The sequence below is a fragment of the Eptatretus burgeri genome, chromosome 9 (genome assembly GCF_056783735.1).
Source record: "Eptatretus burgeri isolate ZD-2024b chromosome 9, Ebu_testis_v1, whole genome shotgun sequence".
Taxonomy (NCBI): Eukaryota; Metazoa; Chordata; class Myxini; order Myxiniformes; family Myxinidae; genus Eptatretus; species Eptatretus burgeri.
In genome coordinates, this window is record NC_140969.1 from 68,121,354 (window position 1) to 68,139,147 (window position 17,794).

The window sequence follows — 17,794 nt, forward strand, 5'->3', positions numbered from 1 at the left end:
AATCGGCTAAATATCCTCTGTTTAACATGATGGAAAAAAAAACCTCAGCACGTTCCACAAAATCATCCTTTACTCAACAAATTCTTGCAAATCTAAGTAACTGAGATGAAAAAACATTGTAACCCATTATTATTGGTACATTGCTATCTGGAAAGGTGTACAAGACTACAGGGAAACTGAAATAATCAACTATAAACTTGAACTAAAACTATTCTGTCCAACTCTAAACAACACATCCAGATATGCAGCAACTGTACAATCATTACCACTCTTGTTCACAATCAGGCTCTCAAGATGAATCTTGTGAAGCTGCTTATCAAAATTTTTTTTTAATAGTTAACCACACAAATATCATCTATATAACCAACATGTATGAGAGATTTTTTCGCTAATCCTAATTTTTTCACCATCAGTTTCTGTATAGATGAAAATTCACATAAAATAAGAAAAGTGTCTGCTCGTAGGGGGCTGCAATTCCCACCCATGGGAATACCCTTAACCTGTTGAAACATTATCCCACAAAAAGACACAAAAGTATTAAATTAAATAAACAGCAACCTTAAACTTCTGCTTCTTAAAACAATGAAAACTTGAGTATTTATTTTTGGGAAAGAATGCTCGATCAAACCTGACACATAAAAAATTATTGAAAGTTTAAAACCTTGTCAATTACTTTGAACACTCAATCCCTCACTCGTATTAAATCCAAATTTGTATATAAAGTTGAAAAATCAAAAACTTCAACTGACTTGATATTGAGGCATCTAATTCTATCGAGGAATTCTAAAGAAGAATTAATGCTCCAGAAAGTGTTAATTCCAGAATTCTTCTCAGTTGCGAAACAATATTTCCTGAACTGTTCCCCAACAACTTGTAAGCCTGAGTTAACGAGAACCGCTAACTGTTTGGTGGAACAATGCGTGGCACCCGTGATAAACCAATGCTTGTACGGGTTTTTATGAAGCTTAGTGATCCAGAAAAGTCGAGGAATACAAACATTTACCTCTTTACATTTAATACCGAAATTATTGACTAAAACTTCCTCATGCTCAGAGATAATATTGTTACGAATTCTGGCCCGCCTGGCGTGCGATCGGCCGCGTAACTCCAATCGCAACCGCGTCGCCCACCGGACGGACAATTCAGTCGTGACCCTCCTGGAACTACCGCCAGGAGCCAGTCATGGGTGGGGGTTTAACCTCACCACAACCCAGTCCGCATTCTACCCGCGTGAAATAGGGTGAATCGCCGAATGTCGATATACCTAAATACCCGTGCGGGTAACCTACCGAGGGGTTGCACCACACCGCAGGTCAGCTTAGGACACGAACCGCTTAAGCGGTTCGTTCCGTGCTACAGGGATAACCGAGCGGTGTTATCGCCAACCTCTACGGTTCAGATTATTTATCGGGTGTTTAAAACCCACTACCAATCATTCCATGATTCAAGATGGCACTTTCAAAAGAGGGGAAGGACGCAATGAACCGGAAACATTTCACAAGCACATTTATTACACATATAACACAAACAAGCAAGGGCAGTCATGCAATATGTACAGCAAGAAATGAAAGACGTTGCGACCAACGATAGCATTAAATGTACAGGCACTTAAACAGGTTTACTTCACGGACTGGTGCCACAAACACACATATAAAAGCCCAAAGAAAAGAAAACCTCCCTTCTGCGGCCGGTGAACCCTCTCCGGCACTCTCCTCGTCCGCACGTGCAGGTCCACCACAGACCGCCTGCGGCGCCTCCCGTCCGCGTCTCCGAGGCGTCGCCCGGCTCGCCACCGGCCCGCGCCTTCACCGACAGGTCGCTCAACGCCAAGACGAGAGGGAGGGAGAGAGAGCTCGACCTCGACCACCAAGAGAGAGAGAGAGAGAGGAGAGCTCGACCCCGACCACCAAGAGAGAGAGGAGAGCTTGACCCCGACCACCAAGAGAGCGAGTAGAATCCAACACGACCCCGACAGAGAGAGCGAGCCTCGCGTGCGGTCCGCCTTATATAGCGCGGGGCTCCGCCCTTCGCTCCTCCCCGTTTTCGGCTCCACCTCCCTTTGAGAAGGTTCCCGAAAAGGGGCGTTCCTCATTCCCAACAGCGTCACCCCGCGCGTCCAATCGGGGGCGATCCGCCCCACCCCGCCTCCGTCACACTCCTCGGAGAAACAGGCGGTAAAAATCCGCACGCCCATCGGAACTCCTCTGGTTTCCTTTTGCGTTCGACGGTTTTCAACGCGGCTTGTTGCTTGCATGGAGGTTTGTTCAAAATAACAATAGAAAAAGTAAAATGGCTATCTCAAAGAGTTGCAGCCCGGTGAACACGAGGAAAGCCCTTTAAACAACGGTGGAGACCTATCTGCACATAAACTTAGCGTCAGAACTGATCTGAGGACCCTTTATGGTGTATTGCGAATTTCCACAGCCGTAACAATATCTTCGAGCGACTTAGGACAAGGAACAGTGATTCTCGTCCTGGTTACTGGGCAATTCGCGCATTGCATTCCTCCAAGCCCATCCCTTGGTGTACTGCAGTCAGAGCAGAGGGTGGTGGCCTCTTGCCAGAGGAGTCTGAAGTGAAGGCCCGCTGGGCCAGTTACTTTGAGTGGTTGTACCAGGCTGATCCACCAGCTGTTGAGTTGGATGTCAGGGGTGTTACAATCCCTATTGCTGACCCTCCAATCAACTGTGGTCCACCTTCTTTTGTGGAAACACAGGCTGCAGTGAACCGGTCAAAATGGGGTGAAGCTCCTGAGATCTGTCGCATCCATGCTGAACTTCTCAAGGCTGGTGGAAAGGATGTACTCGTGTCATTGCATGCGGTTCTGTGCTCTGCCTGGAACACAGGCATCATCCCAACTGACTGGAAGAGTGGCCTTCTTGTCTGTCTCTCTCTGGAAAAAGGGTGATCACCAAGACTGCAAAAACTACCAAGGGGGTGACGCTGCTCAAGTGCCGAGCAAGGTCTTTGCTCGGATAATTCTTGATAGGGTTCGCCACCATCTGCTTGAGCACCATTACCCAGAGCAGTCAGGCTTTACACCAAAGAGGTCAATGATTGACCGTATCCTTGCTCTTCGTGTCCTCACCGAATGCAGACGAGAGTTTTAGCAGGGGCTGCTTGCAGTCAATGTTGATCTCTGTAAAGCGTTTGATTCAGTAAATCGGGATGCCCTCTGGAGCAGTGCAACTCAAAGTGGTGGTACGCGGACCGGTGTCGGTACGCGAGTCATTGACTGCCGGTCCGCGGCAAGTTTCCAGTTTCACATTATCATAATATATAACATGTAATGTATAAAATGAAAATGTATAAAATCTTGAAAAATAATATATTTAAGCCGACAAATTCAAAATACGAGAGAGAAGTCTGTGTGTATATATAATACAAAATATGTATAAAAAAAAGTGTCAACTTTTATTATATTCATTATATTTTAATATTTTTCCGGTATAAATTAATATTAGTACGGATGTTCAAACAATATTTTCTCGGATCATAAACAAATAATAATATGGCACAAATATGGTACCGTTCCCTGGCAGATTGGAAAAAAAAAACCTTCCGGTCCACCACATCAGATAGTTTGAGAAGCACTGCTCTGGAGGATTCTCAGTTTTCGTGAGGTATCACCAAAACTGATCAATCTTATGTCTGAACTCTACTCTGGTACTGAGAGTGCTGTGAGATGTGGTGATACCATCTCTGACTTATTTCCAGTTGTGATTGGAGTTCGCCAGGGGTGTGTACTGGCCCCCACACTTTTCAGCACTTGTATGGACTGGATTCTGGAGAGGATGTCAGAGAGATCAAGCTGTGGTGCATCATTTGGGAATGTCAAGATCTCTGAGCTTGATTTCACAGATGATGCAGTCATCTTTGTGGAGACTGGATATCCTTTTTGAGGGCCTCAAGGTGGTGAATGAGGAGTCTGAGCCAATGGGATTATGGGTTTGCTGGGTCAAAACTAAGATCCAGGCTTCTAATGACATCTTAGATGCTGCCATCTTGTATGTACCTCTTTGTGGTGAGGATGTTGAGGTTGTGGAGAGATTCACTTACCTTGGCAGTGATATTCACGTCTCCGCTGGCTATGAGCCAGAGGTCAATAGATGTCTGGGTTGGGCCTGGGGAGTCATGGATTCACTGGATCATCAGGTGTGGCGCTGTCAGTACTGTGCAGGACGATGAAGTCCGAGTTCAGGTCTTAGGTGCTTCCAGTCTTGCTCTGCGGATGTGAGACTTGGACTCTGACCAGGGATCTGAGATGGAGACTCAATTCCTTTGGTACCAGGTCTCTTCAGAGAATCCTTGGCCAACTCTGGTCCATGGCTGAGAGAGACTCAAATGAGATTTGTTACCTGCATAGTCTGTGAGCGTCAGCTGCGGCTGTATGGACATGTGGCTCGTTTTCCTGACGTTGATCCTGCTCACCAGATTCTCTCAGCGTGGGAGCTTCATGAGTGGAGAAGGCCAATGGGCCGTCCACCTGCCTCGTGGTTGCAGCAGGTTGATCAGCATCTCAAGGAGATGGGGATGGGCCAGGCATCTACCTGGGGGGATGGCCAGATGGAGGCCTCTGGCGTACCAGTGGAAAATGGACGCAGCACCGCTCTGCGTCCACGCAGCACAAAATTACCAGCCTTATCCGCTGGAGCTATTATATGGCGATCATGGAGATCCCGAATGTCTTTATGAACACTCCGCTTCCTCATTCAATACTGGTTTCGAGTTTAGACTGACCCAGCGAAAGCAAGCCCCGACGACTAAAAAAACTTAATCCTATTATCCAGGGCTTCCACAACTGTGGTAAAACCATGCATTGAAGCTGTTTACGGATAACAAAATGTGCACCGAGTTTAAGTTAACAAATTAGACACGGAATCCCCAAATGAAGACCTAATGCAGCTCCAAGGTTGAGTTACTGGCTCCCTATATGTAGCTCCCATCTTCATCAGATCCCTTATTTCAATATTACTGATTGTATTCAAATCCCCAGAAACGGTGTCCACAAGGACCATATAAAAAAAAAAATTACCCCCGTGTGGGGGTGACGGTCATCTCTATAATGTTTTTTACTATCATAATCGATGAACCGTTGCCAGATATCTCCTAAAATGACAAACTAGATAGGTTTTGAAAATGGTGACTTTCACAACTTTTGTGACCTCATGACCTTGACCCTGACCTCGAATTCGGGAAAAAATGTCGTTGGGTATCACTCATCGACCTCTACCCACATACCAAATTTCATCAAGCTCGGAAGTAAAAAGTTTTCTTTGTACCGGGAGGTGTTTTTGACCATCTTCCAGGTTACGTGGCGGCCAAACGGGACGGAAATTCAAAAATCTGTCCAGTTAGATACAAGATAATATTTTTTACTATCATAATCAATAAGCAGTTGCCAAATATTTTGTAGAATGGCAGACGAGATAGGTTTTGAAATTGGCGATTTTTATAACTTACGTGATCTCGTGACCTTGAACCCGGACAAAAGTTATATCGTGCAACACTCATCGACCTCTACCCACATACTAAGTTTCATCAAGATCGGAAAGAAAAATTGTTGACGGACGGACGGACATTTGGTCCGGCTTTATTAGGTCATCTCCTAGAGATGACCTAAAACGGGGAATCGAACATGCAGTCAGTTTCAAAATGTCCTTGACTCTATTTACACTAAGTTTTAAGAAATTTCCCATAGTTGAATAAGAATTGTCCTATGGTCTTGGTGAAAGTGAAATGAGCCTTCAATGGGGTTTTGCTCCCTAACTTTATCTGGTAATAAACTCTCTACACGAGTATCCCTAAAAATAGAATGAAGCCAAAGTCTATCTTCCCGCTTGCTGGAAAAATCACAAACTAAGAACTCACGGATCTGATCGACTTTGGGAGTAGACTTCTTTTTCAGAACCTTGCAACAACAATGTTCAATTAAAAAGGAGCACGTCATATAAACCTGCTAAACTCTGGAGAATGTGAGCTAAGACTTGTTTGGAACATGACCTTAGAAGAGCATAAAAATCATGAAAAAGCTTTCCTTCATAAAAACCTGTAAGTTTATCAATTATCACTGCAATTTCCATTTTTGGAGCCGTATGACACCGACTGACGCCCATGACCTCTGGGTCTCCTTCTGATTGGATTAGCAAAATACTCATTCCTGAAACCATTACCTTGAGAAACTGACCCAGTACCTTGTACCCTGTCATTAAGGCCCAAAGGATAGATCGCACATAGTGTCCTGATCCAAAAATCCTCTGCACCCGAGCTCAACATTACAGTACTCTTTGTTATCAAAATCATTAACATTAACTGAGTCTATAATTTGAATCAAACAAATCCTAAAAACATGTCAAACTTCATTGATATGATTGTATAAATATTTCTTCACAGCAGACCTATGTCCAAAAGTTGATGTAAACATTGAGACGTTTTACCAACATATTGCAATCCACAATCTCCACAAGTGAGAAGATAATGTACTTTGATTTACATCCCAACAAACATTCACAATCAACAACAAAAGTTTCACAAGGTGTAAAAACTTTACAACACAAACATCGAGAGGAATTACACTTTTAAAGTGGCATAGTCATTGTGACTTTAGTAAAGAATGTACAACAGTAAACTGAAGGGTTTTCCTGCTGATCTTTGAAGGGAGACTGCATTTAGGATTTTCCCTTTTTCTTGCTGTTAATTAAATTAAGTAACCATGGTTATTTCACTGGAGGAGAGGTTGAAGTAGTTTAATCCAGTGCAGGTTTGGCTTTATCATTTAAATCAGTTGGTCATTATATCATGAACAGTGAAGTTCAACATTTTGTAATTAAACATTAAGGCTCATGGAACAGCAAGGAGACAGAGGATTAAAATGGTAATCGAGGGATGAGGGATGGGGGAAGGGGAGTTAAGAGCAAGCGAGATAGGAAAAGCAGTAATTTGCAAGTAAGAAGGGTGAGGATGGTGGACAATACGAGATGGTGGTGTACCACCTGCTTGAAGTCTTTGAGCGATGAGTATGATTGGACCATTCCAGGAAGGCAGTTGCCCAAGCGCGAGAATAGAGTAACAAAAGAGTTTAGGTGTGTAGTGAACGTGGTTTTGAGGAGTTTAACCAGGAGGCTGGTAATGGCATGTCAAGCGCCATGTGATTTAATCTCAAAGTAATGGCAACTACCAACATACAGGGTGTCCCAAAAGTCACTGTGTACTTAAACATAATAACAAAATTATGAAGAAAGAAATTTTACCTTCACAATAAGTGTTGAAAATGGCAGCCACATGTCCTTGCATAATTGTGAAGATGAGCATCAACTCAACCTGAGACACTGTTGAGGAAATTGGAGATGGTTTCCTGGAGTTCTTAAAGACTGTGGGGATTATCTGAGTGGGGCGGCTTAGCCCAAATATTCAAAAGCATTTTGCATTTTGTGATACAAGCACCAAATTTGGCACAAATGTACATTAATATGTTGCGAACATTTTCAGATATTGGGCCACTTGAAATTCTCTCTTTATGTCCGCCCTATTGGATTTCAAAATGGTCGCCACTTGAAATATACATTTGCTATTATCTCTGGACGTAATGCAGCTATTGACTTGATTCTGGTATCTAAATGTATGTTTTTGGGGGCAAGGAATCCAATGGTACCATTTTCAACTTAATATTATCTATCACAGTCTGTTATATAATTTTATTTGGAAATTATCTAGGCAAATATTGGATTCAACACAATACTTTGAAAAGAATGTCTTAGTTCTGTAAATATAAATTTTAAAAACGATACTAAATCACTAGTAACAACTCAGACAAGCTCATATATACTGGCAGTCTAAAATATAAATTCACATCAAGTGACTGCAGCAGCACTGTACATCCTGCAACACCGTGCCTACAACCACTACTGTCTGGGAGAAACCAGGGATGCAGAGGACCTTCCGGAGTTTGAAGACTGGTGTTGCCAGAGAGGAGAAGACATCCCCCAGTTTCACTACTGGGCAACCGTGCTGGAACTAGAACTGTTTGTTCTAGTGTATGTGCGTTCTCTCAGGCAAGGATCGTTAATGATGTACCTCGATGCTCTGACAGAGCTAGTCCCCTGGTTCCATGCACTGGATCACTCCCACTTTGCTAGGTGGATACCAGTGCACCTGAAGGACATGGCCGAACTCACCATCAAACACCCAGATGTAGCCAGGAAATTCAGGGAAAGCCACTTCACCGTTCAGAAAACAGAGGGTGTTCTCTTCAATCCCGATTGACCAGGCACATGAGCAGAATAATGCCTGCATCAAAGGAGACTGTGGAGCAGTTGGGCTCACTGACAACCCTAGTGCCCTACGTCGCTGGATGGTTGTGGGACCAGAAGTTGCTGGGTGATCGAAGAATTCCAGGTTGGGAACCAACACTGGAGACGGCAAACAGCAGACACACGTCATCATGATCAGACGCCAAGTGTACAGGCCTCATTTGTGAAAGATGTTCGGTGTCATAGAGGAGATGGGCAACCCATTCGAGGAGGAGTCAGGATGCAGTCAAACTGGACACAAAGGAGATCGCAGATCCTGCTGCTGTGGAGACCGTGATGAATGCCAAGAGGATTGGCCAAGAGCAATTCGAGGCTTTCACCAGAGATGTCTGTTGGACAGAACAAAGGCAGTGGACGCACCCATTCCTCGTAACAAGCTGAAGGTGTTCAGCACTTCCACTCCAAGAAGCCAGAGCATAGGTCAGCAACAGCTCGCCTCTATCAAGAATGACCGTGAACTCTTCGCACGCCTGTACATTGGCTGCCAGACGAGGGATGGAAACCTTGGAGTTCTTTTGTCACGAGAATCAGGCATGTCCTCCTGCATTGTCTGATGGTGGAAGCCTCTGCACTGGTACCAAGAGTGATCTCCTCACATGCTTGGAAGAAGTCTCCGACGCAAAGACAGAGACTCCTGTCATGACTTTTATTTTGTGCTTGATGGAGCAGCCATCGTCCAGATGCTGAAGCCGGCTGCAGAAAAGACCTTTGAAGAGTATGCACAACAGATCTTCATCCCATATATGTCCACGAAGCTGCAAACAGTGTCACGCCTGGATCTGGTCTGGGATACTTACCTTGCTGATTCACTGAAAGGTAGTACACGTGCAAAGCGGGGACAAGGTGTGCGGAGACGTGTGGTGGCTGCCGCGGCCATACCAGGAAACTGGCAGAACTTCCTACGAGTGGAGAGCAACAAGACCGAGCTGTTCAGGTTCCTCTCAGCAGCTCTCATGGAATGGTTTGACCAGGAGGACAAGCAACTCGTCATTACTGATGAGAGGCAGTGCTCAGCAAGCCAACACTACCAGATCTGACCTCACTCGCTCCATGTAACCATGAAGAAGCTGACAATCGGATGTTGCTGCATGCATCTCACACAGTCCAACATGGACACCATGCAATACTCATCCGGACTGTAGACACCGATGTTGTGGTGCTGGCAGTGTCCCTGGCACAGGAGTTGCAACCAGAAGACAAACTGTGGCTGGCATTCGGAACAGGCCAGAGTTTCCGATACCTAGCAGCACACGAAATTGCAGCTGGATTGGGACGAGAGAAGGCTCGTGCACTGCCAATGTTCCACGCTCTAACTGGATGTGACACTGTGTCTAGTTTTCATAGACATGGCAAGAAGACTGCGTGGGCAGTCTGGACGGTACTGCCAGAACTCACTGAGGCGCTGCTGCTGCTGTCTTCTGCACCTCGTGACATACCAGACGATGCAATGCGCATCATCGAGAGGTTCGTGATCCTGTTGTATGATCGAACCAGCAAATGCACAGACATTGAGAAGGCCAGGAGGAAACGCTTCGCAAGAAAGAACAATGTGCAGCTCATCCCTACAACGAAGGCAGCTCTGGAGGAACATGTCAAGAGGGCAGTGTATCAAGGTGGACATGTGTGGGGTCAGATACTGCTGCCAGCACCAGAGCTCCCTCCACCAACCAACTGGGGTTGGTCAAGGACTGGAGAAGGACAGTACACACCTTACTGGAGCAGGCTAACTGAGGCAGCTCACAGCTGCATTGAGCTGGTTTCTTGCAAGTGCAAGAAAGGGTGTGTGAGGCGATGCAAGTGCAAAAAGGCTGCCCTTCAGTGCACAGCCCTCTATGTGTGTGAAGGGGACTGCACATGATGATGATTCAACAACATACATGTACTTGTGACAATGCTGAACTTGTTAACATGACACTGTTTATGTACACGTATCTTTAGTACCGGTATTCACATCAAGTGACTGCAGCAGTGACTGCTGTGTATACCCTGGTTAAAATAGGTGTACCATATCCCTGTGTCGTAAGAGGCGACCAGGGTTGCGTCAGGAAGGGCATCCGGCGTAAAACATGTGCCAAATCACTATGCGGATCATACGGATGATCCGCTGTGGCGACCCCTAACGGGAGCAGCCGAAAGAAGAAGAAGAAGATCTTCAGTACCAGTATATACCTAGCCTCAGATACCAGTACACCTAGCCTCAAATACTAGACCATGTAGCATGTCAGTATTATACCGAAGACATTTACAGAACTAAGACATTCTTTTCAAAGTATTGTGTTGGATCCAATATTTGCCTAGATAATTTACAAATAAATTATATAACAGACTGTGATAGATAATATTAAGTTGAAAATGGTACCATTGGATTCATTGCCCCCAAAAACATACATTTAGATACCAGAATCAAGTCAATAGCTGCATTACGTCCAGAGATAATAACAAATGTTGATTTCAAGTGGTGGCCATTTTGAAATCCAATATGGCGGACATAAAGAGAGAATTTCAAGTGGCCCAATATCTTAAAATGTTCGCAACATATTAATGTACATTTGTGCCAAATTTGGTGCTTGTATCACAAAATGCACAACAGGTTTGCTATGCTGCTACACTATCTTTATAAATGACGCATTTCATTGCTCCCCAAAGCTAAAAGTCTGGAGGTGAAAGGTCAGGGGATCTTGATGGACAAAATGTTCCTTGAAATTAATCGGTCTGCAAACACGTGGAGCAGCATCATGGAGCCACAAACTGTGTGCGCAATGGCACTGTCCTTTTGGAAATATGTACTACTAATTTCATCTTCATTCAGCAAACCAATGAAAGGGTGGATAATCAAGTTACAATAACATTCCTAGTTGATCGTCTGGTGGAAAAAAAAAATATGGGGCCAATTAGCCACTTCCATGATATGGCGCACCACACACCAACCTTCACAGTATATTTTCTGCTGATCAAACACGGCTGTTTTGGCTGTTTACATAGCCAGATACATGAAACCAAGCCTCGTCTGAGAAAAAGGTTAGTTCTATAATATCGTCTCCATTGGCAGTAAGAAAGTTTAGAAACCATCGGCAGTAATCAGAACGATTAATGTCGTCCCTTTCTTGCAGTTCATGCACAGCTGTTACTTAGTATGAATGGAGGTGTAGACATTTCTTCAGTGTATGTGTGCTCCTACGTGAGACCTGTGCCTGCTGTGACAACTTACAAACTGGGCTTCTTAATATGCAAACCAAAATATCGTTCTTTCTCATCTGATAACACTGAAGGCTTGCCATGTCGTGAGGCTTGGGTCCATAACTAAACAAGTGTTACAGAATTTGGAAATTAACCACCATTTATATATTCTGTATTCACAATCGGGTTTCTTTTCATGGCTTACATGGGATTTGTGGAGGTACACAGTGAATGCTGGGACACCCTGTATCAAAGAAATATCTTTGTGAATATACTTCCTTATTTTGCATCTTCATTGACATCCATGTTATTATCTTACTATATAATAATGTATGAATGTATGTAGCCAAAATAGCACCCCCTGGTGGTATTTGTGCAAGCCCCAAAGTGGATGGAAAACAGCTACAATTCAATTGCAAAAATATATGTGCACACAAGATAATTTACTTTGAAACTAATTAAATAATGCAACCATCATAAACGGTTACGTGAGCCGTTTAAGAACAGTACTTGAGTGCCCGTCATAGATGGGGCTCTCATGTAGCAAAACCGATACTTGTTCAATGTAAATAATCCAACTCCTAAAAATGATAAATAGCTGGTTCTTTACATCATCCAAACGTATTTATTTTCTTCACTTTTTACATCTACAAAGTGAGGTACAGCAGTAAAGGTTCAAGTATTTAACAGCTAGTGTATGAACAGATGTGTATCCTCCTGATTGGTTGGATGAAACCAAATCGCTCGGAATATTAAAATGTCTGCAAAGGAAGAGTCAGGAGGACCAATTGAACATGCTGCTTGCTGTTTATTGCACAATGGGAAATGAGTGTTTAGAATCTTTAATACAAACATGTGCTGGTAAGAATCTTTTGTGCATGGATTAAACTTACGGTAACAATGTTAAGAAGAAGCATGCGTCTATTACCAACTTGTGGTTCTGCATCACTCTTGGCCTTCGATCAGCGATGCTTGTGGCATGCTCGGCAGTGCCTTGCACTGCACAAGATCGAACTGTTCCAGATCGATTGTGGAGTTTACAAAAGAAAAACATTTGAATGACCAGCTTTGCTTCATGGTTAAATGCATCATCACATTAAATATTGTTGGGTAACAAGGCAACATCTATCCAGTTTCTAGTGATTTGGAGAAATAATCATTGGAATGTTAATCTCTGTCTTTTTCATGTGAAGTTCCGGCTGCAAACAAACGAGACACGCGTTCCATCGAACAAACTCTCCATGAGCTGAAAGAGCGCAAGAAGCTACGCCTGGACACGCTTCAAGATGCAAGTGTTCCGTCACCAGGATCGCAACACGACGCGGAAGCACCAGAGAGACCACCACCAACACACGATGCTCCCGATACCCCAACCACCGACAATCACACATAATTTAAAAATAACAGCAACGAGGTATGCTTTATCTAATAATTCCATGAAAGTGTAATACAGTGTTTTACATGAGTTAATTATTTTTTAAGCTTGTATTGCATTTTCTTCCTGCATGGTGCATTTAAAATAAAAAAAATTTTAAAAGAAGAATACTACATGCGGCAGTAATGTCGCAATTGTAGAAGGTTCCAAGTGCAACCCCAATGTTGCTGTTTGACAAGAGGTCAGGTCTTTGAGGTGAAGCCACCTTGAGGGTTGGGCTTTATATTAATCCCTGGAAGAAGGAGGGGAAGGGTGCGTTCCACCAAACTGTACAAAACAAATACGAACCTTTTACTGATTTTAACATGAACATTTTCTTTATGCAATACTATTAAATTTGATTGTGACATTTTTGTGACAGAGATTCATTTGTGACACCTTATGATCAATCTTAAAACTCTAGACGTATTCTGAAGAGATTTTGATGTTGGGTGTTATACGCTAGCTTTTAGAGCAAACTCTGTACACCATTTACATTTCGATTTTGTACAGTCTATGCCAATTTAAAGTATGCTGCAGATTAACCAGCCTTTAAGGCTTTTACTTGCAAAATACACAATTACAACAGGACATTGAAAGAGTGCATTTGGTAATCAGACATCTGGTGTGTGCCTCAGTCTGAGGCTTGTGCTGCCAGCTTCAGAGCTTGCGCCTCTTTCTTGGCATTCCGCTTTTCATACTGCAGCCTGGAAAAGGTACCGTCAAACACCACTGATGAATTAAATTCTTCATTTTGGTTAGGTCATGATTGGCATGAAGGGTGTCCCAGAAAAGTCTGAACAACCTGTGTTTTGATTAAACTTTGGCAAAAGATTCACATTTCAAAAATACCAAAGGTAAATCTTAGCATTTGATTCCACTTTATTAACTCTGCTACCGAAGGTGGATGGGGGTTAGGTTTTCACCCCTGTCTGTCTATTTGTCTGTGAACAGGATATCTTAAAGTTGGATGGATTCGGAGGAAACTTGGTGGACAGGTCGGATGTGTAATGACGACGTAATGATTTGATTTTGGTGAAGATCCGAATGTGAGAATTAAAAAAAAAAATTCCAAAGTGATTCTTCACAATTGAGAGATGGCACCAAAAATGATACAGTATCGCATGATATTTCAAGAAGTTGGACGAGTTATGACAACACTAGGTGGAAGAGTTGGTTAGGTGACAAGAACAAGCCTTTTTGATTCTGGTTCAGGTCCAGATCCAGATCTGGCCTATCAGTGGGATACAAAACAAACAGTTCAGCCTGGTGGAGGTATGCACGCTACTGAGTGCCATTCTAGTTCTTGCTTGCATTTCTTCCATGAATAGATTGATTGTGAGCGACTACCATCCTAAGCATGGTTTAATGACTCCATATATGCTCAGTGTAATTTTAGGTCAGAATGGCAGACACAAGTTGACACGAGCTAAAGACTATGCTATGCAATAGTGACGATGCCTTTGAATAAGCTTCAGGCCGAAATGGTACAGATAGAGGAGAAGGCAGTTGCAGAAGTTCTCACAGCTTTTGGAACTATTCCAAAAAGTCACTACAGAAGGCATCTTTGCAACTGAATGTGTCAAAGACTTCAGTTCACAGGATTTTGAAAGTGGCAAAAATGCATCGTTACAAGCTTAAGTCTCCATGAGATTAGTGAGGAATATCAAGCTGCCAATTACTTTTTATTTTACAGAGATCGAGGCTCAAGGAAAAGCTCAATGACGGTGACATTGACGGCGATGGAGCACAGGGAGTCGGCTCACAAGGGAGTATGGAGAAATGCAGAAGTAACAAACACAGGCAGCGTAAGTAGGTACACACAGGTGAGACAAGAGAACCGAGTGGGCTGAGAAGACGAGTAACATGAGCAGACAGGGAAAGCTAAATGTCCCAAGCAAAAATGCTACAGTTAACTATAGTATCTGAGAGTAGTACTCTCATATACTAGAGTTGGTAAGAGGCCCTACTACGATGGTCTACAGGAATGGAATTACTATTTTAGCCTGGGGTGGGTGGGTCGGAGAGAGAGTCGGTGGGAATAGTAAGGATCATGAATAGGGTTAGGTGATACGTGATGGTGAGGTCTTGTTATTTTAAAGGACTTTCGAGAAGAATGCAATTGAACAGATTCAGGGAAGCGACTCCACAGTTTACAAAACAGGTTTGCAAAGACAATTTGGAGGCGAGCAGTTCACCAGGATTTGGAGGTGGGGAAACAAGGTTTTGGTGTGTAGCTGAATGTGTGGACTGCTTAGACTCTAGAAGAACAGAGCTGAGAGGAGAGGTGGGTGAGACCAGAAAAGAGGTGTTAGAAAATTGCTCAGTTCAAACTAGTCTGTGGTGGGACAGGAGCAAACCTTGCACCTTAGCCTTCTGTTGAGCAATTCTTTAGCCTTCGATTTCACTGCTTCCAGGGGTGCAAGGTGAGATTTGGTGGCACCAGGTCAGAGGGCACCATACTCCATCGCACTGCAGATAAAGGCAGAGCTGAGAAATGAGTAGCTCTCCAGCAGATTCCAAGGTGTTAACCTAGTGTTGGCTTAGCGGTTTGGGTGGTGCCTTGGGATCCTTGAGTCCTGAGTTCAAGCCCCGTTGGCTGCTGAATTAACACCAGACGGTTGACTCAGCCTGTCATCCTTCTGAGGTTGGTGAAATGAGTACCAGTGTAGCAGCCAAAAGGCTGCACACGAAGGGAAGGGTTATTGACGGATTTATTAAATCTAGTATTGGTGTGGTGCAGGCATGATGGGCCAAATGGCCTCCTCCTGTGCAAAAATTTCCTTGTGAAGGTGCCTCAGTGCTGGAGGTCATCTTGGATTATGTGATTGGCCCAGCAAATATTTTGACAGATCTCAAGTCCAAGAATCTCGAACGACTGCACCTCTGCCAAGGGTAGATTGTAGAAGTGAAACTGGTGGGTTAGCTGTGCTGAGACAAAGTGAGAGAGTGAGATATTGAAACATCGAATGCCAATATCCAGTGATAATCCTGTCTTCTTGCTTGAACTTCAGAGTTAAGGCGCTGTCACACCTTGACGATTTAGCCAGCAATGGCAACGTATAAAAATGTATGTTAAACGTTGGTGTACGCTGAAATTTTGATGTTTTTATTTTTTACGTTTTGGTCGTATTCATAACGTGTTGGTGATATACATAACATATTAGTAACGGGCACAGAACGTTTCGTTGTCTTATAGATAACTTATACCAACGAATGCATAGCCTGTTGTCGGCGTTCACAACCTATGCCCAACGATAGTTTAACTTAGGCATAGCGCGCTGCATGTATCGCCGACGAACTCGTGGCGTAGCCTGTTAAAAACCTGCCGCACACCGATTTAAATCATAACCGCCTGAAAATTGGAAGTGTCAACCACGCAGTCACACCTTGACGATTTAGCCAGCGTATGCCAACCTATGAAAAAATGTGTCTAAAACGCTGGCACACGTCGAATGCGGTATGGGTAAGTTGTGTATACGTTAAGAGCACGCTGAAAAACGATGAAGTAGCTGTGATATTTCGTGGTACGTTTAGTACGTCGTGAAATTTCAAGCATGCTGAAAATTTTACGACGTACTCGCCGTATGGCTCACACGTTCCGCTACGCTGGGAATAAGTTGTAGGCACGATATGCGATCGTTGACACACGTCAACACAAGTTCTTTGTAAGTTACTCATAAGTCGAAACACGTCGAGGTGGATGGAACTGAAGAGTTCACTTTGTCCGATCTTCCTAAATCCGAAGATGGAACTGAAGAGTTCACTTTGAAGGTAAGCTGGGCTTGATCGGTGCGAAGTAAAAGTATCTTGGTGGCCGAGCAATACCACACGTCCTTCGGCAAAGTGTGCCATTTGGTTGCGATGTTTTGTGAAATTTCATGGGATGAGCCATCTTCAATTGTTCATGTCCACAGCTGTTAGGATGGTGAGTGTGGCTTAACAAAAATTGTGGAACCGTTAATTGTTGGAGAACGTTGCAGGTGACAACTGGGATTTAATATGAATAACAGCTTATTCTTCAGTTTTTATTTAGAATATGGTCTTACACTATTATGGTGGATCTCCTGTAAAATAAAATAAACTTCTCACTATTACACAGTGTGTAACACAGGCTAGCTTAAATGCCAATCTCCCTCAGCTGCACAAAGTATCTTCACTGTCCCAAAATGGCAGTTTCACTTTCTGGTGTTTAGTGTTAAGCTGCATATTGCATAGGTTCAGTTTGCAGGCGACATCCATTGGTGGTCAAAGTCCAAGAGTGTGGTTAAAGTGGTTGAAATACATCTTTGAGGATGTCTCAGTTTGTAGTTACAAGTGTGGTTCCTTTTGTAAAAGGTGGTACCATTACGCAAAACATTTAAACAAGAAAACTTTGATCCTCTTTACGCTTAAGCATGTCCATTGTGCATGTCAATGCACTGTAATGATTCACCACAAGTCTATCACAATATGATGATGTAAAGTACCGTCCATACCTGTTGTGTATGATCCGTTTTACAATGTCATCAGTGGTCAGATCATTTCCACTCGCAACCTTCCGGAATATTCCACGGCGTTTTGGCTCCTGGACAGAAGGTCTCGATGGTCACATTATCAAAATATTAATCACAAATGTGGAATTTTTTTTTTCCCCGACAAGAAAAGTGCATCAAGGTAACTTCAAGAACAAACCGGTTTACATTTCAAAAATGAACCTCGTGAGAAGTTTAAAACGAAAAATAAAATAAAATAAACATCAATGGAAAACAAAACATTTCCTTTCCGTTGGAAGAGATCAACAGAGAAACTCACAGCATAAGGGTCTGCACCACTCGTATCCAACATGATGTCTGTGTTTCCATGGCAGACAAGTTTCACCTACCAAAGCGTTAGCACGAGGAAGCAATAAGTT

General features: G+C 43.4%; 2 protein-coding genes across 7 annotated transcripts in view; one reads left to right on the forward strand and one right to left on the reverse strand.

The window, feature by feature from the left end:
- SPAG7 (sperm associated antigen 7) overlaps nt 1-13,270 on the forward strand; it is a 50,949-nt gene extending 37,679 nt beyond the window's left edge. For all 4 annotated transcript variants that reach the window (XM_085895556.1, XM_085895554.1, XM_085895553.1 and 1 more), the window contains exon 7: nt 12,680-13,270. In XM_085895556.1, coding sequence (XP_085751682.1) covers nt 12,680-12,879 — 200 coding nt within the window. In that variant the 3' untranslated portion in view covers nt 12,880-13,270. The remainder of the gene's footprint in view (nt 1-12,679) is intronic.
- The window catches only part of PCYT2 (phosphate cytidylyltransferase 2, ethanolamine), a 46,389-nt gene continuing 40,869 nt past the window's right edge, over nt 12,275-17,794 (reverse strand). For 2 of the 3 annotated variants that reach the window (XM_085895546.1, XM_085895545.1), the window contains exons 11-13: nt 17,695-17,760; nt 17,379-17,467; nt 12,275-13,607 (exon numbers count right to left, since the gene is read on the reverse strand). In XM_085895546.1, the coding sequence (XP_085751672.1) occupies nt 13,535-13,607; nt 17,379-17,467; nt 17,695-17,760 (228 nt within the window). In that variant the 3' untranslated portion in view covers nt 12,275-13,534. Of the gene's footprint in view, nt 13,608-17,378; nt 17,481-17,694; nt 17,761-17,794 lie in introns of all 3 variants that reach the window. The other variant, XM_085895547.1, reaches the window with a different exon arrangement.